Source organism: Meriones unguiculatus, chromosome 20, assembly GCF_030254825.1.
Source record: "Meriones unguiculatus strain TT.TT164.6M chromosome 20, Bangor_MerUng_6.1, whole genome shotgun sequence".
NCBI lineage: Eukaryota > Metazoa > Chordata > Mammalia > Rodentia > Muridae > Meriones > Meriones unguiculatus.
In genome coordinates, this window is record NC_083367.1 from 54,488,839 (window position 1) to 54,511,239 (window position 22,401).

At 38.3% G+C, this 22,401-nt stretch overlaps 1 protein-coding gene across 1 annotated transcript; it reads right to left on the reverse strand.

Annotated features, from left to right (window-relative positions):
- Positions 1-19,657: 19,657 nt before the first annotated feature.
- Positions 19,658-21,218, reverse strand: LOC110543820 (large ribosomal subunit protein uL23-like). Its single transcript, XM_021630041.1, has 2 exons — positions 21,201-21,218; positions 19,658-20,104 (listed from the first exon to the last, which is right to left on the reverse strand). Exons 1-2 carry the CDS (start codon positions 21,216-21,218, stop codon positions 19,658-19,660), a joined length of 465 nt encoding a protein of 154 aa, XP_021485716.1.
- Positions 21,219-22,401: the final 1,183 nt, after the last annotated feature.

A 22,401-nucleotide genomic window follows, 5' to 3' on the forward strand; every position in this document is an offset into this window, starting at 1 on the left:
TTCTCTGTGAGTTCTAGGCCAGCCTGGCCTACAGCGTGAGTTCCCTGCCACCCAGGGCTACATAATGAGACTGTGTCTCAAAAAGCGAAAACAAACAAACAAACAAACCAAAAACTCCAGCTTCTGACTCTTGGGTCTGAACATGGCAAGTATGTACTGCTACATGGATATGTATGTACTTGTGTGGGTAATTGAGAGTTCATGTAGCACATGAGTTGGGTGTTGTCATTAACTAAATACCCGCCCTGCTTAGGCACTTTGTTTAATTGCTGCAGGTTCGTTCTTATATTTAGCTTTTATAACTCCATTATGTACACTATTATTCCAAAATGATAGCACAATACAGTTATCACTCTAAATGATCTAATGACAAGCTCCCGACTTCGCTTTTGCAACTATATTGGCATATGTAGCCTGCAATCCACAACAATTAAAAAACAAAACACTCAGTCCTAAATTATGGTTCTTTCTCTATTGCTCTAGGAAAATATTTTTAGACTAAATAATTTATATTTCTTTTGCAATTCGTACAAGGAGGGTGTGATTGTTACACAGATACTTCTGCATGCTCAGTGGATGATGAGGAGTGGGGGATCTGGCCCAAGGCCCTATGTCTCTTTTTAGGCTAACTCTGCTCTGCCTTGGCTTCTAGAAGGGAGTGGACCACACTCTGGGTGGTTTAGCCAGCCTGGTCTCTGCCAGAGCAAGGCGGAGAGTGTACTGCCTCGGCCAGACAGGCATGTTTTCCAGACCTACTTTTCTTTAGCCATGTCATTCATTACTGTCACCCTCTGCCAGGATGTACTACCGTGGGAGGGATATCCTGGGGACCCAGGATCCCCTGTCTATATGAGCAGGTGGTCTCAGTTCTGGTCTGTCATTTTGATCCTGTTCATCCACAGAGTTCAGGTATGCTGCTGTTGTATCCTGAAGCCATAGTCGATTCTTTTTCTGTTCTTCTGGCCAGAGTTGGGGCCCTAGAGAAAGGTGCTTCAGCAAATAGAGAAGGGTCAGAATTGTTTCAGAACTTTCAAATTCAGTGCCTTCAGCTCTAGCTGGGAGGCCAGGCTAAGGATTAAGGGGTTGTACTTCTTCCTTCTCTGTCCCTGAGAGCAGCATTCAGAGCTTGATACCCCCACTGACAGTGGCAAAGGCACAACAGTAACACCTTATTTGTCTTACCCTGGCCTGATGACCTAGACTCTCAGGCTTAGCCTGTCAGTATTTATTGCCTTCGTTTGTGTGATCCTTTGGGTTGGCTGAACTGGGCTGTCAATTCCACCACCCTGGGAAGTTCACCCCTAGACCCAGCCAAATAGATTTGGCCCAAGTGAACACAAACTGTCTCCGGTGTCTATACTTACTCCTGTCTCTACCTGATGTCTGACAGGCTCGGGCCTGAAAGGCAGAGGAGCCTGCCTTGATTCTTTTATGACTGGAAGATGAATGAGTGATTCTGAAAGTTGATGTGAGAGGGGCGTAGGTAAAGGCAGGAGTGGCATTCTGTTTTGGGACATATGGGTCTTGCAGTGGAGCTAAGCTCATTTCTCAACACCCACATTGGTAGGTGCACACCTGCCAATAACTCCAGGCCTATAGGGGTCATAGGCAGTTTTCCTCTGGCCTCTGAAGACACCTGCACGCATGCACACACTCTTACACACACATACATGTTCACATGATCAGAAATTAAATAAATACATTTCTAAACTCCACTTCCCCTCTCTAAAGAAATATTTACAAAGATTTAAGGTTATAATAATTGAATTAATTATTCTCCTAAACATGGACTTATTTACAGGTGAGAATTATTCACTTTTTTCCTTATTTAACTGTTGGAATACCTAAATATCATTCCGGGTGTGTACGCGGCAGACGCAATAAAGAAATTGGTGAGAAGAAACTGTGGTGTAATAGGCTGATCCCAGGGTTCACCCTTGTCCTTCCTTGAATTTCAATTTGTTAGCAGAAACATCCTAACTCTAGTCGATGATTTTAGGTATCTGCTAAGGAGCATCTTTAGATTTGACACAGGTGGCAATGCCGTGAGTTCCAACCATTTCGTTGACACCTATAGAATACTAAGGTCTCAGCCGTTGTCTCTATGAAGCCTGCTGATGACACCTCCTTGGCTTTTTTTAAGCTGAAATCTGGGGTCTAGCTTCCTTTGTGCACATACATTTTGTCTCCTGCGAGCTCTCTGGGAAAACGTTGGCAAAACACCGCTTTTCTCCTTCACATTGGCTACTATTTCTGAGTGGTCCAGGTCAGTTACAGCAACACTAGGTGGCACTGTAGTTTGAAACAACTGATGAAGGACTAAAGAGACGGTGAACGTCCCACATCCTAAAACTAGTATTTACTAGGAAAAAAGGGGGTGGGAGTAGGGGGAAATTTAGCCTAATTAATTGGCTTATACAACCTACTATATTGCTTAAAAAGGTTTCAGCCCCAATTAAAATAATAATATATTCAAAAATCATTTCATTTTTCCAGATATTGTAGCACATTACCAAATTTCACAACTCAGTGTTTTATAATCTCAAAAACTAAATCTAATCATGTACCATGACCCCTTAATAGGATAAACTATGTAAAAAGCTAAGTGTGTGGATAGGATTATGGCTTTCTCCTATATCAAGCATGGGTAAACAAGTAATTTATATGAAATGATCTCAGTAAATTATAAATTACATTAGAATCTCTGCTCAAAGCAAGTTTTGCAAACTTAGATGCAACTCAGGAGGCTGATTGCTGCGTCCTGAGAAACCCAGGTGATGCTCAGCAAACCACCTTCTGGCCAATTTTAGTTCTTCCCAGTCTGTATTTGGTGACGTCTACGTTGGGTAATATTTTCGGTATAGCAGGTCATCCCCTAATTACCATCTTTCCTCAACTTCAACTTGAGCTCAACTCTGAGTAAAATGATCCATAAATATCCCATTCCCATTACAACCCTAAAGAAAAGGAGCATGGCACGAAGCTGGCATCTGTGTTGGCACTCCCCAATCTAACACTGCATTGTCTCGTGTTATTCTTAGATGTGGCCTTGGGACCCTTCACAACCCAGCCCTCCATGTATCCCCTATTAATTAATTAAATGTAGAATGCCAGAAGAAACTTGTATCTGCATCCATAGAATAATACTGTGATAAGGTCCATTTTCCTAATACTAAGTGTTTCTAGATTATATTAAACTCTTATAATTTTTATAACTCATCGAATTTGTTTGTTGTCAAGTTTATAAATGTATAAAGTGCATTTTAATATTTGTAATTTTCTACACACTCTCAAATCTTCCTCATAACTCTCTTACCTGCCCCCCATAAATCCCTTTTTTCCACATTCATGGTTTATGTTTGTTTTGTTGTTTTGAGACCCAATGAGTTTATCCAGGATTGTCAGGGGTTTGGCACTATCTCGACATGCTCACAACTGAAGATGATGTTTTCTCCACTGCCAGATTCCATAGGTAGCCAGTAGTTCAGCAGAGTGGGGTAGGATTTCATAAGTCTTTCCATTACCGATGATAATTGACTATTGACAGACCCAATATTGTGTAGTCTACTGCAGGCAGTCATAGCTTCTATGAATCCTAGACAGCATTTCACAGTCCTTCCTTGTTGGGATCACAGTGTTTCATGTGCTCACAGATAGCGTAAGAAAATCTTGAATGGAAAAGATGTATAAGCCATTTTCTGCTGAGAGGTTGGGAATGGAGGTGGCTAATAGCCTAGATAACCCTCTGCTATGTGTAGGGATAGGCCATATCTAGCTCACTCTAGCTCTGAATAAGAACAGAGGTTGGTAATAGTCTAGGTGACCTTTACACAATCTATATGGCTGAGACCACGCCAGCTCTAGGGCCTTAACATAATGCCTGTAGTCCGTTTTATAGACTCCATCTTCATGAAAGAAGTGACACGTACTTTGAGAGGAGTTTCGATCTAGTTATGCCCCTTTGTGCACATGGGGTTTTGTTACACAGGGAAACATTTTCCAAGTTGCACTGTACTTATACATGCCTAAAATAATTGGCCCAGTGTCATACTCTAGCAGTTTGAATCGACACTGCCTCCTGAACCAGATTCCTTTTTGCCTTATCTAGGACATTACTTAGATGGCTCTGGTACTTACAGAGACCTCCACACTCCCTTTCTTCCAGCTCTTACTTTCTTATTTCCCCTTGTTTTTGCTTTAATACTAATTCCTTATAGTGGGTGTAATATAGAATCTATTTGAGGCTTAACAGTCAACTGCCATTTATTCTCAGCAACTATGGCAGCTCTGCATCTCTCTCTCCACCACTATTCATTATATATTTTCTGTATATATAATATTAGAATATAATATTAGAATACAATATTCTGTATATAGAATATATATTTCTAAGCCATATATAATTAATAACCTCCCCTTCGGATTTTTCTCCTTTTTGGTCTATCATAGTATTATCTTCCCCAAATCTATTTTTACTGTGTAGTTATGTGTTGAAATATGCCCACTGCTTCTCTGATATCTACTTATATAATCCAAACTATTTGCTCTGGCGTTGAGAAATCAAGTCCATCTGATGCTGCCTGGCTTTTTAGTCTCAGCTCCCTCATTTCCAGGCAATGGAAGTCCCAGGGATATATTTAATACAACCCCCCACACAGACTTTATCTGACGACCTTTGTCAGAAGCACCCTCTTTCCTTCCTGATAAACGTCAACTCTATTAATTAAATTCCCTGGCTGTTCTAAAGTTGGTAAACTGCCAAGAAGTTTCAGCTCCCAGTTCTTTTTTTTTTTTAATTTTCATTTTTTTATAAAACATGTATTTTTATTTTTTAATTTAATTTAATTTTATTAATTACACTTTATTCAATTTATATCCCCCATGAGCCCCTCCCTCCTCCCCTTTCTTCACACATGCCCCTCCCCAAGTCCACTGATAAGGGAGGTCCTCCTCTCCTTACTTCTTTTTTTTTTTTTTCAATGCAGTTTATTCAGGAACATTGAACAATCCTCGGACCCCGGGGAAAGCCAGCCCACAGCTTAAATAGCCTCTGGGTAGCCAACCCAGGCATGCCATGGGGGCAATGCAGATAGGTCCACATACATGGAAGCAAGCCAGATCCTCAGCCTTAGCCAAATGTGGAATTGTTCATGACAGAGAGCACTCACCATCGGGAAGGTGGAAGGCGGAAACCAGCTCCATCTTTAAGGCATAGCATTCCGCAGCTCTCTACAGTTCCCCCTTTTTGTTTTAGACCCATCAGGCAAGAGTAGAGGTCTGATCTCTGATATTAGAAATAAATTGGGACTTTGTACAGATGTTCATTTAGGTGTCATCCACCCAAAGAGCATCAGACCCATCCGATACCTTTTTCTCAGAGGCGGGACCTGGGGCATCAACCCGCATGCAATCAGACATGCTCTTCTCTGGGTCCAAAGCGGCTGACCCTGAGTGCAGTGCTTAGCCTCGCATCCTGAGCGTAACATTTTAGCTTTTTATGGTATCCAACCATGCTTGGGGAGAATGTCCTGCTTCAATGGCTGTAAAGGCCTGAATGATCATGGCTGCATCACACTGTTGTGAGACTCTAATCTTGCATATATACCACAGGCAAACCAAGGAGACCAACACCAGAAGGCCTGCTAACACTCCCATGCCCGCCCACTACCATCTCATTGACGGCTGTTGGAGCTACCACCAGGGCATTAGCCATGAGTCATACTGGGCAGACTGCTCAGACCCTGAATAATCATTTAGCCAATGTAGCTCATGCCTTAGTTGTACATAAAGGAATTAATGCTCAACTAAAAGGAAGCTTGATGGTGTTCAATCAGAGGATTGACCTCGTGCAGGAGCAAATTGATACCCTATGGCAAATCGCTCAACCTGGCTGTCAATGAAAGTATGCTGGACTTTGTGTCACTAGCATACAACATGAGAATTTTTCCTGTGCTGCAAATCTGTCTAAACAATTGTCGAGCTATATTTTAGGTAATTGGACTGGAGAATTCGATACTACGATGGAGCAGCTGAGAGTGGCCATTGTCACAGTAAATTCTACCGGAGTGGACGCAGGACTAGCCACAGGATTATCAACATGGATTGCTGCAGCCATGAATCATCTGAAGCTCCCAGTTCTTTTACTTAACATCTATATGGTTTACTTGACTTTCCGTGCCTCAGATTCATCCGTTTTAAGATGGGAATGCCTACAGCCTTACAGAGTTGGCATCGAACCGCCAGAGTCAGTCTACGCTACGGTATCGCTTTTCAAGTGTATGCTGTTGGTACTATTTGCGAACTGCCCAGATGCATTATGTAAGAATTCCTTGTCTTTTGTTATGTTCTAACGCCATGAGCCGAACTGTAATAAAACAGCATATACTGCCCAATGCATTAGTATATATACATGTCATATAATTTTAAACTCCTAAGAAAATTTCTATAAATAACCTATCCAAATCAATAGTAGTGCTTTGAGCATTATAAGCGATAGATGTTATTATTATTAATAGATATTATTAATATCTATTAAATTTCATATTTTAAGAAAAATGATGCTGTCAATAGGAGAAGTAACATGCATCGCATTTTAAACATCCATTTGCTATCCCTCTTACATACAACAAGAAGTAAGTAGTTCACTGAAATCTCAAAATATGTAATGAATTTATTGCAATTCAATTTCTGACTTCCAGTTTAGGGGTACCTAAAGTATTCCAAACAAACACTACACACTTTGATTCAGTTGGGCTCAAATGACACAGGTGCTTCATCGTTGTTTCAGCCATATCTAGTGGTTGCTTAGCTCAGTGCCTCCCCTTGGGTCTAGCGAAATGCTCTTGATAAGATGTCTCCCAAAGACATTGTCTTTTCTGTCTTTAATCCAAGTAAAGCAACATTATTTTTAATACATCTTTTTATTTTTTAATATTGCATATATTTTATTATTTCTTTAAATATGTTGTTGATATTTGTCTTTATAATTTATTTTGCAAGATATCAATAGTGCATATGTCTTTATCCCCCTGACAATGTTATATGTTACATAAACATACAGTTTTCTTTTTTAAATTTTATTTATTATTTATTACAATTTATTTACTTTGTATCCCAGTTCTACCTCCTCCCTCATCTCCTCCCAGTCCCACCCTCCTTCCCTCTTCTCTCCCTATGTCCCTACCCTATTCCACTGCTAGGGAGGGTCCTTCTCCCCTTCTATCTGACCCTAATCTATCAGGTCTCATCAGGACTGGCTGCATTACAGACAAATGGATGGATCTAGGAAAAATAATCCTGACTGAGGTAACCTAGAAGCAGAAAGATACACATGTTATATACTCACTTATAAGTAGATATTAGACATATAATATAAGATAAACACTAAAATATGTACTCATAAAAAAGCTGAACAAGAAGGAGATCCCTGAGGAAGATGCTCAATCCTTATTTAAAAGGACAAATGGGATAGACATCAGAAGCGGGAGAAGAAAGTAAACAGGACAGGAGGCTACCACAGAGGGCCTCTGAAAGAATCTTCACAGCAGGGTACAGAAGCAGATGATGAGACTCCATAGCCAAACTTTGGGTGGAGTACAGGGAATCTCATGAAAGGAGGAGATAGTAAGTCTTGGAGGAGACAGGAGCTCCACAAGGAGATGAACAAGCCAAAAATCTGGGCCCAGGGGTCCCTGCAGAGACTATGTTCTAATCAACAACCATGAATGGAGAGACCCTAGAACCCCTGATCAGATGTAGCCCATAGGCAGCTCAGTCTCCAAGTGGGTTTCCTAATAAGGAGAGCAGGGTCTGTCTCTGACAGGAACTCAGTGGCCTGCTCTTTGATCACCTCCCCTAGAGGATACAGCCTCACCGGACCACAGAGGAAGTAAAGCAATATTACTAACCACTTCTCAAAGGATCCATTTTTCATGTCTTTAAATCAGCTTAAACCCTCTTTCAAAATTCATTTCTTCATCAAAAAGAAAACATAGAAATCAGTGTCCCAAATTAAGGATGAATGGCTTTCTGCATATGCTGAAGTACATTGTATTTTCATAAAAGCTGCTTTGGGGCCTTGTTCTCACTTGATTGATAAGACATGGGTACTTGTGTGGACTTCCCATACCTTTCTGACTTAGCCTCTAAGTGAGCTGTTTTGCAATGGTGTCCATGAGCCATTCTCAAGCATATCAAGGAAATTCGATGAGGTATTATGCTCCCCAGTGAATTAAATGTCCTGAGCAGATGTGATGAACTCCTCTCTCTCTTTCTCTTTTTTACCACAGTCAGAGCCATCAAATAAAATCAGACCATGAAGGCCTCCTGAGGAGAGGCTCTTAACAGCGAGTAGGTAGCCTGCTATCCACTCCTAATCTTTATCATTTGCAGATAATGCTAGAAGAGGTAAGTGACGGTAATGAGGGTGAAAGAGACTAAAGTCTTATTTTAAATTAATTTAGTATGCTTATTACATTCCCCTGGCCTAAGTACAAATCACCTCCCTCACATAGTCCACAGTCAGTGTTTTATATATAACACGATTTACTGCCAAAGAGCTGCAGTCCTTTTTGTTTATTTACATCGTTAGAGTTAATAGCTAGATCACTTTCACTAATTCAAAAGCTTTGTTCATTACTATCTAGGTTGTTCAAATTTAGAAAACTGTTTCTAAAATGCTCCAATGTATCACAAACCGGAAAGGATTAGCAAGTTTCCAAAATACTGGGTGAATTTGTGGTTGAAAGCCCAAGTTGATAGATGATAACCGCAAAATCCCACATGTGAAGGAATGCTCTTTTCCTTCAGGAGAAGCAAAGGCACCAAGGGAAGAGTTGATCTAGCTTTCCCAAAGGCTTATGTCTTAAAAATTGGAACAAGACCAAACTCTGGAAACTGTTACATTTTTCTTTTTCTTTTCTTTCTTTCTTTCTTTCTTTTTTTTTTTTTTTAAGGGATTAAGCCTGAAACCAGGCTGAGGGATAACCACGATGAACTGGCAGATGGATTGTGCTCAATTGGTATCAGATGTCCAAAGTAAAACACTAACTAATCTTTCCCTCCACTTTCAGGATAGTGGCAGGCAAAGCAGAATCTATTTTTCATCCTCATCCACGGCATGTGTTGAAGACTCTGTCTTACCTTTGTGCTTTTGTTGTTTATGACAGATCGTATTTTCTTTGACAGCCTTAGGAAGCAACCGTTCTTTAACCCAGGAAGTGGTATAAATGGCCCAATAGAGATGTTACCAGTTCCTAAACAGTGTCTAAGATTTGAAAATAGCTCAGATGAAGTTTTTAAAGAAATTCTTCAACATAGCTACATTCTTACTTTTTTCTCATTCATATGCAAATTTTATTTATTCTTTAATACATAAAATAATGTGCATATCAGAGAACTGTTTTAAAATACATGTCTTTGTGATTATTATCTGTAAATATTTTATTTTTATACTCATTTTACATAACAAATCTGTGAGATAGAAATATTAAAAGAGGTTCATAGGATAAGAAAAGAGGATTAAAATTCATAGGAAAGGAATAGTGAAGTAACAGAAAAGCAGAATTCACTGTCCAAAAAGACAAGAGAAGAAAATTAGTGTTGCTTGGTAATTCTTTTTTTTTCTTTTAATTAAATTTTTGGAAGAAGGAGAAAACAAGAAATAAGACAGGAGCCTACCACAGAGGGCCTCTGAAAGACTCTACTTAGCAGTGCATCAAAGCAGATGCTGAGACTCATAAACAAACTTTGGGCATAGTGCAGGGAATCATATGAAAGAAAAGGGAATTAGTAAGACCTGGAGAGGACAGGAGCTCCACAAGGAGAGCAACAGAACCAAAATATCTGGGCACAGGGGTCTTTTCTGAGACTGATACTCCAACCAAGGTACATTCATGGACTTAAACTAGAGCCCCTGCACAGATGTCCATGGCAGCTCAGTATCAAGTGGCTTCCCTAATAAGGGGAACAGAGACTGTCTCTGACATGAACTCAGTGGCTGGCTCTTTGACTCCCCCCCTCCCCAAGGGAGGAGTAGCCTTGCCAGGACACTAAGGAGGACATTGCAGCCAGTCCTGATGAGACCTGATAAGCTAGGATCAGATGGAAGGGGAGGTGGAACTCCCCTATAGGTGGACTTGAAGAGGAGCATGGGAGATGAGGGAGGGAGGGGTGGGATTGGGAGGGAGGGAGGGGGCTGTAGCTGGAATGCAAAGTGAATAAAATGTAATTAATGTAAAAAAATAAAAATTTAACATTTTTTACTTTAAATGAAAATAATTTGACTCATTATAAACATTACAAATACTGTCTAAAAAAAAGGACAAAAAATGAACGAAACTGGAAGAAGTTAAAAACAGCAACAGCATTTAACAATCTTTTTCTTAATGTTTCTATCGTACAGTCTCAATTAATTAATGAGCACATGTGAAACTGCACAGCTATATTTTTCTGTGAAGGACCATCTTATGCCATATATTTTTATTTTACATTTCATTGTGAATATTGTCAGTAAATAAAAAATTAAATGGCTTCATAGAGTATTGAGTTCATGGTAGCTCAATAACCAATTGGTTTCCCATAGTAAGGGGAACAGGGACTGTTTCTGACAGGAACTCAATGGCAGGCTCTTTGACCTCCCCACCCCCAAGGGAGGAGCAGTCCTGCTAGGCCACAGAGGAGGACTTCGCAGCCAGCCCTGAAGATACCTGATAAAACAGGGCCAGAGGAAAGGGGAGAGGGTCCTCCCCAATCCGTGGACTTGGAAAGGGGCAGGGAGGAGCTGAGGGAGGGAGGGTGGGGTTGGGAGGGAATAAGAGAGCGGGATACAGCTGGGATACAGAGTTAATAAAATGTAACTAATAATAATAGATAATAAAAATGGATTACAAAAAATTAAATGGCTTCATAGAGTAATATTGAATAAATTTATGTATGTTTATAAATTCAGCTATGGGTTATGTTTATGTTTTGCTACTGTATATAAAATTTTCGTGAACAACCTGAAGAATGTGTCATTACCAGATTCATACAACTGGATCTGCAGTTTCTTTGACAAAAAGTTCCTTTATTTTAAACATCTATCTATCAATCAATCTGTCTGCTATCTATCAATCTACCTACTAGCTAGCTAGCTATCAATCATCTATCAATCTATCTACTATCTACTACCTACTATCTATCTATCAATCTATCTATGTATCTATCAATCAATCAATATACTCTATTGATCTATCTACTATCTATCTACCTGTCAGTCTGTCTGTCTGTCTAATATGGGAGGTGTGCATGTTCATGTATGCAGCGGTCATAACAATATGTAGGAGTCAGTCCTCTCCTACTTTGTGGGACCTGGGGACTGAACCTGGGCTATCATTCTAGGCAGCAAGCACCTTCGTCCACTGAAACCTCTTTCAGGTCCCAATCCAGATGCAGAGTATCTGCCTTGAGGAAGGATTTTATTACTTTTCTCCCAAATAATGCGTGATCAGTTTGATTTACTGTGATAACATTACAGAAGGCAGGTCTGATCGACTTCTACTGCAAATCTGATTTCTGAAGATATTTAACCTTGTGTTTGGATTCATTCACTTTGTTTATGTTGAAGTTTGAAATATTAATGCAAATTGTTTAATCTTTTGTGTAATCACTTTATTTTATCCTTTATCATCTATGTTTTTATATTAAATGTAATTTTTCCTTTTAAATTTACCCATATATTTATATTATGATTCACAAAAGTAGCAAAATTACAGTTATAGAGTAACAAAATGATTTCTCAATTTATTTATTTTCTCATATATCATATCCTGAGCGCAGTTTCTTCTCCTTCCTTTCTTCCTGGTCCCTGCCCACTCCCTCCCTTCTCTCCCAATCCATTGCTCCTCAATGTCCCTTTAGAAAAGGGCAGGCTTCCCACGGATATCAACCAAATGTGTTATATCAAGTTGCTGTAAGACTAGGCACCTCCCCTCATATTAAGGCCAGATAAGGAAATCCAGTACTGGGGAAAAGGGTCACAAAAGCAGGCAAAATGAGTCAGAGATAGCTCCTGTTCCCACTGTCCGGAGTCCCACAAGAAGACACAGCTATACAACTTTAACATACGTGCAGAGGGGGTAGGTCAGGTCCACACAGGCTCCCCGGTTGTCTTTCCTTCCACTCTTCGGCAGAATTCCTCAAGCTCTACCTAACATTTGGCTATGGCTCTCTGCCTCTCTGATGATGATATGCTAGGCTCATGTCTATGATTACAGCAGAATACCAATGACTTTTTTCGTCTTTTTTTTTTTCTTTTTGTCAGTCATGTTTGGCTCTATCTTGGGTCCCTGGACTACTGACTGAGTGTCAGGTTCCTGGCCCTCTAGGCAGTGTGTGGGGGTGGGGGAGTTCTCTTGAGGCATGGGTCCCAAGCTGGACCAGTCACTGGTTGACCACTCTCACAATTTCTGCTCCACCTTTACTCAAGTACAACATGTAGACAAGACAAATTATAAATCAAAGGTTTTGTGCCTGGGTTAGTGTTCCAGTCTCTCCCCTGGACTTGCATGGTTACAGGAGACGGCCATTTCAGGCTCCGTCTTTCCATTGCTAGGAGTTTTAGCTAAGGTCACCCTCATAGATTAGTGGGGATCGCCATTGCACTAGGTCTCTATCTTGTCCCTGAAATGGCCCCCAGTTCCAGTTGTTTTTCCCAGTACTGTCTCCCTTTATTCTTCCCCCACCTGGTCCCTCTTGCTTTCATTGCCATCTCTACCCTCATCCGCCCATAATGTCAATTCTATTTCCCTCCCAGGGAGATTCATGCGTTCCCCTTGAGTCCCCGTTATAACTTAACCTCTTGCGTTTGTAGCATGACTATCTTTTACTTTATAACTAATATCCACTTATGAGTCTCTACATATCATCTTTGTCTTTCTGGGTCTGTGTTAGCCCACTAGTTCCATCCATTTGCTTGCAAATTTCATGATGTTATTTTTTTTTAAATAGCTGAGTAGTACTCCATTATGTAAATGTACGTCATATATATATATATATATATATATATATATATATATATATATATATATATATATGAGGGCTTGGTCCATAGAGAGTGGCACTAGTAGTAGATTCACTGTGATTGTTGAAGGAAGTGATTCACTGTGGGGTGGGCTTTGAAGTCTCCTAGGCTCCAGCTATCCTCAGTGTGGTACACAGTCTCCTGCTGCTGCCCACAGATTAAGATGTAGAACTCTTGGCTCCTCAGGCACCATGTCTGTTTCCAAGCTGCCGTGCTTCCCACCATGACGATAATGGGCTAAACCTCTGAAACAGGAAGCCGTCTCCAAATGTATGTTTTCCTTTGTAAGAGTTGTCTTGGCCATAGTGTCTCTTCAGAATAAAACCCAAACAAAAACATCCACTTTCTGGCTATTATGAATAAAGCTGCTATGAACCTGATTGAGCAAATATTTGTGTGGTATAATGAAGCATCCTTGGGGTATAAGCCCAGAACTGGTATATCTGGGTCTTGAGGCAGATCAATTCTGAATCTTCTGAGAAACTGCCATATGGATTTCCAAAGTGGATGTACAAGCTTTCACTCCTACCAGCAATGGGGTAGTGTTCCCCTTGCTCCACATTCTTACTAGCATGAGCTGTCATTTGTGGTTTTGGTCTTAGCCATTCTGACAGGTGGAAGGTGGAATCTCAGAGTCATTTGCATCTCCCCAATGCATAACAATGTTGAATGTTTCTTTAAGTGCTTCTTGGGCCTTTGAGACTCCTCTGTGGAGAATTCCCTGTTTAAATCTGTGCCTTATTCTTAAATTGGATTGTTCGGTTTATTGATGTCGCCTTCTCTCAGATGTGGGGTTGATGAAGACCTCATTCTGTAGGATGCTGTTTTGTCCTATTGACAGTGTTTTTAGCTTTACAGAAGCTTGTTGGTTTTAGTGCCTGTGCTACTGGTGTTCTGTTCAGCAAGTTGTCCCCTGTGCCAATGTCAAGGCTATTCTCCACTTTTTCTTGTATCATGTTTAGTGTATCTGGTTTTATGTTGAGGTCTTTATACACTTGGACTTGAGTTTTGTACAGAGTGATAGAAATGGATCTATTTGCATTTTTTCTACATGCTGACATCCAGTTGGACCAGCACTGGTTGTTAAAGATGCTTTCTTTTTCCCATTGTATAATTTTGGCTATTTTGTCAATAGTCAGGTGTCCATAGGTGTGTAGAATTATTTCTGTGTCTTTGATTCAACTCTGTTTATCAACCTATCAGGTTTTATGCTAATCCCATGTGACTTTTATTAATTTAACTCTGTTGTATAGCTAGAAATGAGGGAAGGGGACACCTCCAGAAGTCCTTTTATTGAATAGGTATTTTTTTTAGTTGTTTTGTTGTTGTTATTGCTGCTGCTGCTGCTGCTGATGATGATGATGATGATGTTTTGAGTTAATCTTGTATCCAGCCACTTTTCTGAAGGTGGAGGAGTTTCCTGATAGAATTTTTGGACGCACTTATGTATACTATCATAGCATCTGAAAATAGTGATTCTCTTACTTCATGTTTTCCAATCAGTATCCCCTTAATCTCCTTTAGTTGTCTTAGTGCTGTAGCTAAATTTCAAGTACTATATTGAATAGATATGGAAAGAATGGACAGCCTTGTCTTTTTCTTTATTTTAATGGCATTGTTTTTAATTTCTCTCTATTTAATTTGATGTTGGCTATTGGCTTGCTGTATATCACCTTTATTATGTTTAGGTATGTTCTTTGTATCCCTGATCTCTTCAAGACTTTTATCACAGAAGTTGTTGATTTTGTCAAAGTTTTTTTTTTTTTTTGGCATCTAATGACATGATCATGTTTTTTTTTCAGTGTTTTTTTTTAATATGGTAGATTAATTACATTGACAGATTTTCATATGTTGAACCCTCCCCTACATCTCTGGGGTGAGGCCTACTTGGCCATAGTGGATGATCTCTTTTTTCATATGTTCATGGTTCAGTTTGTAAGCATTTTATTGAATATTTTTGCATCAACATTCATGAGAGAAATTTCTCTGTGTTTTGTTGAATCCTTGTGTTTAGGTATCAGGATGACGGTGAACTCATAAAATAAATTTGGCAATTTCTTTCTGCTTCTATTTTGTGGAATAATTTGAGGAGTCTCGGTATTGACTCTACTTTGAAAGTCTGGTAGAATTCCACATTAAAACTGTCTTTGTCTGGCCTTTTCTTGGCTGACAGACTTTTAATGAGTACTTCTGTTTCTGTAGGGGTTATAGATCTTTTTAAATTGTTTATCTGAGCTTGATTTAACTTTGGTAAGTGGTATCTATGATGAAAAGTATTAATTTATTTCAGATTTTCCAGTTTTATAGAGTACAGGTTTTAGAAATATGACCTAATGAGTCTTTGGATTTTCTCAGTGTCTGTTGTAACGTCTTCCTTTGAATTTCTAATTTTGTTAATTTGGATATTGTCTCTCTGCCTTTTAATTAGTTTGGCTAAGAGTTTGTCTATGTTGTTACTTTTCTCAAAGAACCAACTCTGTTTTAGTGCCATTTTGTGGTACAAGGAATCCAGAGAGCTCACACCGTGAAGATTGCTTTTACTGTCAGAAATAATTTCGGTTTATCTTTGTTTGTTTTGTTACTAGTTGAAACTATGAAGGTATGAGACAATCAACATAGGTAACAATTGCAGTAGTCAACCACTATGTAGCCATTTTAAAAATGTTTAACTGCTTAATAGTCCTCTGATTTAACTTATAATCAAAAGAAGACAAGTTCGCAAAATATAGTTTTCTTTTATGCCATTTTATCCAGGCTACCACCAGAAGGTGACATTTACATTTAGGATGGGTCTTCCTGCTTCAAGTAATCTGATTAAGAAATTCCTCATAAGAGTGTCTAGCATTTAGGTTTTAGTTTATTCTAGGTCAAGTCAATCTAAGATTAACCTTAGCTTTTTTTTTTTCATCCTTTTTTCTGTTAAACCAGCGTACTGCATGTGGCCCATGTGATTGAGAAATTAAAATTGCCTCATATAATCTAGCATGTAGTAAGATTATGAGTACAGTTCCAATTTCTGGTAGTCAAATGCTTCCGGCAATTAGAAGACTAAATCTACCCCAATGCCAACCTCCTCAGTGATAAATGCAGTTCTAGCCCATGTTGAGATAACCTAGCCTTCATCTGTCTTTTGCAGCTAAATAGTTGCAAAGTCACTCGATAAAAAAGGGGCACCATATGCTGGACTGCCTTATTCTAGATTTATGATTACAAATGTTGTCCATGAATACTAAATTTCTGCCCATTTTGGTGTGACTATCCTTGGAAGTAATACATTTCTATTTTCATTGCCTTTACAATTGTCCTAAAATTTTGCATATGTTTTGCAGTTTGGTTACTAATGCCAATTATTTAAAATTCATTCAGCAAAGGTGGGTCACAACTGGAACAAAATAGCAGGTGTTCTAGAATCATACAAAGACTTCTGACTTATTATTTCATTACTCCTATTGTTGGGAACACTGTGTGAAGGTTTGTCTCTGTCCTTCTTCACCTACCTAAGTTATTCTCTGATTTGCTTTAATAAAGAGCTGATGGCCAATAGCTAGGGCAGAAAGTAGAAGGCAGGATTTCCTGGTAGGGAGAAAGGGACTGTGGGAAGTCCCTTTGACAAGAGAAAGAAGAAGAGACAGATGTGACAATGGAAGGTACATAACCAGCCATGTGGCAGGACAGGGCTAGGTGGTTGTGTTAACTAAGATGAGCTAGCTGAGAGTCTGCACAGCTGAGGCCTAAGCTTTAAAATATTAAAAGGTCTTGGTGTCTTTATTTTTATGGTTGGTGGGTTACCAGGGTCATACAACGTCTTATTAAGTGTCAGATTGTTTCTTTATGGCCATTTGAACTTTATTATCATTATCATTATTATTATTATTATCACTAGTCCCTAGGATCTATTCACCTGGATGATCATGTTTTTAACAAAACCTCAAACATATGATTTTACCAATAAAGACTCGGGAACCAGATAAGGGTGAAAGCCTGTTAGCTCAGAGAGGCTAAATAAATAAATAAATAAATAAATAAATAAATAAATGCCCAGCTAACTTTCTTCTTCAGTTGACATCCCAAAAGGAAAATCCACGCCATCTCAAAAGAACCTCTCAAACTGAATGTCCCTCCCTTGTGCGTGTCTTACTATCCATCCTCCTGACTTCGTCTTACTCTACTTTTTTTTATTCTATGTTCACTCCCTGTCAAATTAATATCAATATTTAGCCCTATGGATTGAAAATGAAGCCACATAATTGTTTGTTTTAAGTAGCTACTATATATTAAGATTGTTATGTGTGAGTACATCATAAGATACTTCACATGTGTTTTAAACTCAACAATAGTTGACATAGTTAGCCTTGTTCCAATTTTATAGATGTGAAAGCTGAGTCTCAACAAAGATAATTAGCTTAATTCAAGCCATACACAGTTTGTAGCATGAGAGCTGAGATTTGCATTTAAGGATTAACTTCTTCTGCCTCTATACTGAAAAATATTTCAGATATGAGTCCCTTTAAACTAAACATCATTTGTGAACTATAATAAATGTGGCACAGTCTTTGGAAGGTGTCTAGAGCATGGCCAGCCACTTAGTCTCAAGAGGACTTTAAGTTCCTTTCCTTCATTAATACAATGAGCTAAATAGTTGGGTTAAATTGTCAAAAATATCCCTAATGTTAAGGTGAATTTTCCATGGAACCATAAACTCACATCAGTTTTCTACAAATGTCTTAAGAAGCCAAAGCATTTATGGCCACTTGTCAATTTGCTCAGCTATCCATTCAAACTGTACAATTTCCTGATCTTGTATAAATATTTTGACATATTTCATACATTTTCAATATTTTATATATTCAGAGGAAAATAAAGTAACAAGAAAAGAAATAGTTCATGATTTCTGCATCAAAAGTCCTTTTAAGTAGGGCTTCTTGAAGTTAATAAAATTATGACACTTCCTACTTCTTCATCTTTGAACATATGTAATTGTTAATTTAGTCACAGGTGTAATTTGAGGCTCCACATTATTGTTGATTTATTCAATTACAAGTAAATGTGTTTGCAATAGAATTTCTTCATTAAAAGTAACGGAAAAATATAGTGTTGATTATCATAGACCAGAAGTGTTATAGAAAATAAAATATTTAGACATGACTAGACATTAACATCAAAAAGACCGGAAAGTTTCAGAGAGGAAAAGCTTGAGCCTGTACACCATATTACTTGTCATGCAATCTTAACTCCCCTCCTTCGTGCGGTTGTCCACCTGTCCTAGGAGCTGAGTGGTAGTGGATTTGGGTTACAAATCCCTGTGTTCTAAAGATGCTAAGCATGCTAAACTTTCATCTCAGACGTGTAATCCATCTCCACTAGGAAATTAATAGACACTAACAGCAGCCGTGGCGGCAGCGACGGCCGCAGCAGCAGCAAATGTCAATAATGTATGCCCAGGAACTAAATATAAAGAGCTCAATGGAGCCAATTTGCTCAGAATACGTCAACCTTGAGTGTGTGTATATTCTCTGACTTGGTGGTTCCGCTTCTATGAAATTACCTCACAGACTGTTACACTTGATTACATGTACAAGGACATTGACTGCATTATTACTTGTAAAAGTTGCAGAGACTCGTATACTGCTTCACCCTTTCTATGATGCCATCCCGGGTTCCTGAGCCTTAAATGTCTGTCTTTCCCTTGTTGGATTCTAGCATACTTTTGGTGGTCATTCACCATTATTGTTATTTTGGTTCTTGTTCTTTCTTTTTCCAAGGAGGAGAGGAGATGTAGACACCTCCGAAAGACCATTTAAAAATCATAGAACTAATGTATTCTTGAGGATTTCTTTATCTTTTCACAATTACACATTTTCCTTTTTCTATTATTAAAAATAGATTTTTTTTTCTTATATAATACAACACATTTATCGTTTCCTCTCCTTTTACTTCTCCCAGTTCCTCTCCACGTGCCCTTCTCCGGATCCATTCCCTTTCTGTCTTTCATTAGAAAAGAACAAGCTTCTGAGAAATAACAAGCAAACATGACAAAATAAAATACAATAAGATAAAGCAAAAACTATCACTTTGATGCTGGACACAGAAACCCAGCAGCAGGCACAGGAAAAGAATCTCACAAAAATCAAAAGAAGGGAATCACATAACACACACATACACACAGACAGGCAGAGAGAGAGAGAGAGAGAGAAAGAAAGAGAGAGAGAGAGACCACTGTGACTATCACTGCCACCACCACCACCAACAACAAGAAAATAAGAAGAATCAACAAACATTGATATATCCCAATATGAATGTTTCCAATTTTCCAATAAAAAGACATCTCAACATTATGGATTGATAATACCTCAGGGCAAAAGGTTGGGAAAATATATTCCGAGCAAATGGAAGCAAGAGGTTGTAAGCATTTCAATATCTACAAAAATAGACTTCAACCCCAAACTTCAACCCCAAACCCCAATCTCAAAAGAGATTGGGAAGGACACTACATACTATCAAAGGAAAAATCCATCAAATCACAATTAGATTTTTATTTTATTATTTTATTTTATGGTGGAAAAAGTACATATTTAGAATTAACCAGCTGGACTGAGTTTAGATGATCCCAATCTTGTTGGCAACATCCAGAGCATCATAATCAGGAGCCAACCTAACATATGCCTTCTTCTCTCCATCAGGCCTTGTCAGGGTATTAACTTTGTCCACATCAATGTCATAGAGTTTCTTCACGACCTCTTTGATCTGGTGCTTGCTAGCCTTGACATCCACAATGAACACAAGTGTGTTGTCTTCTGTTTTCTTCATGGCTGACTCGGTGGTCAAGGAAAATTTGATAATAGAATAGTGGTCAAGCTTGTTTCTCCTAGGTGCACTCTTAGGAGGGTATTTAGTCTGCCTCCAGAGCCTCAGGGTCTTGGGCAGCCAGAAGGTGAGTGATGTATGGATCTTCTGTTTGTGGCTGTGAAGTCCTTTCAGCACTGTCTTCTTAGCTTTTAAGGCCTTCGCTTTGGCTTCGGCTTTGGAAGGGGCAGGAGCTTCCTTCTTCATTTTCAGCATCCTCTTGTCAAAAAGTTATATATTTTTTTTAAATAGTAGCATTTACAGTTTCATTGATTCTTCATTTTTGCATACAGGAGACATTTATTGGTAATGATCAAAAGTGTAAGATAGATAGGAGAAACTTCTTGTAGGTACTCAAAAATTAATCATAGAATCTTCTTTCTAAATAGTAGTATGCTGTCAGTCTAGGCCATACCACAACTCATTATTTGTGTATAGATGACACTTAACCTTATCATTTCAATAATTGTGGCATGAAGAAGTAGATAAGAGTTTTTCTCTATTATTTACCTTGTGTTAAAATACTAAACTCAATGAAGATGTACTATGTAGACCTGGTGAAAAGCTACAAGAATAAAACACAAGAAATTAATTAACCTTTATACTATTGTCATTCTGAACATCCATAGCTATTAAATACAGATAAAATTATAATTAAAGACATTTAAATCTAGAAGTTATTGTAAGATCACATACTCAGAAGTATCCAGGGCCTTTGACCGTCTTCAAATTTGAAAGGTCCAACATGGCCTAACTCTCTTTTGCTGTCCATTTGCTAATATTTTTGTTCTATTGATTATAAAATCTTTAACATATTAATTCCATTTTTATTTGGTATTTTGTAAATGAGGAAAATGGCTCACTTTCCTTCTCATAAGTGCCTTCAAATGTTTCACTAAGGCGTGAATGATCTTTTCCTGTCCTCATGACAGCTGAGTTCTACTGAAGTGAATCTGGTTCCATCTTACTCATCATGTTCTGCAGTTTCTGTGGAGAATAACAGTATCTACCTTTACTCCTATAAAGCATGATTATTTGCATGAAGTCCACTTGTGTGAAATTTTCAATTCTCAGATTTCATGGAAAGGTTAAGTGTCAAATTTCTTTCAATCTCAGAAGAAGAAGATTAAAAAAAAAACCAAAGTGAATACGGGCGATATCAAGGAAATTCTAGGAGCATTCATTTCTTAATAATTTAATTTTTCTAAAATTATTATTTTCTTCATTCATTTTGAAAATTAAAACACAGAATTGGGTGGTTGCATAAGTTATTGATCTATCAAGGCAAAGGCTAAACTTCAGGCCTAGGAAACATGAGCGACTAACACTATTGAAACTCAATTGCACTTTTCAATGCTGTTGGGACTTTCTTTGCACACCTCCTCAACTTTAAGACACCCCTAACTTTCTCCCAAATTAGAGATATTTTGTCACGTAATCAGGAGCATCACAAGAAAGAACATCTCAATTGGCAAAGACACTTAAAAATATTGAAATATAATCTTGAAGACACTCAGAACAGATTTTTCTATACACTGTATCCACGATTCAGATGATACTTTTAGACAGTGATCACAGGCTCTGTGAATGAAGTGTAAGCCACAAAGTCAATAGCAAGGACTTTCAGAAAAACATTCTATAGTTGAAGAACATTTTTCCAGGTATACTGACCCACACTTACAGTCTGGGGAACAAAAGCTGAAAATTGAAAGCAGCCTGGGCTTCATAGAAGGAAACTATTAAAGGAATAAACTGGATGTCCATTTTGTGCAGCGAATGGCTTTGCATACCTGCAAAGACCAACAAATGCTTCCTGATATAATTCGTTCAGATTCAAAACACCTTCCGTTATTAAATGCAGTATTTTTACTATATCTACAATGTTCCCTGTTTTTACAGAAGCATAATGCTTTAATTTCGGGAGACAGACACTTCGAATAATCTTCCTACCCCCATCTCTCAGCATGTATCAAATTATTGAATTGTGTGTTAATGCTGGATTTTAAAATGTTGTCTGAGTTATTGACTTGACTTTTACAAAAATTATTAAATGTATTGGGATTAGAATTGAGATAGAATTTCCAAACATTGCTGCAATGGTTCTAAACACAATTTTGATATTTTATGCTATGTATTTATGCAAAGTGGCATTTCAACACTGATGATGATAAAAACCAAAGTCATCCATCAACTCTGAGAAGCATCACAGACACTGTGTGTCTTGTAGTAGCAAATATTCAACCAAAATTCAATTATTTATATAAAATTAAATAAGAATATCCAAATTTTACTAAATTTTTTAAAGTGGTAAATTACATGTATAATAAAAGATTTTTAAAAATTATCTTCTGATTTATTATCAGTAATTTATTGCCTGTCTTGTGTATCCATGTACTAAGTGTCACACAACAATTTCTTAGATAAAAAGTGAGCATGGTGTGAAAGTTTAAGAAGCCCTAGTTCAGTCCATTCGCTGCAAATAAAGTGAAACCCAGCGT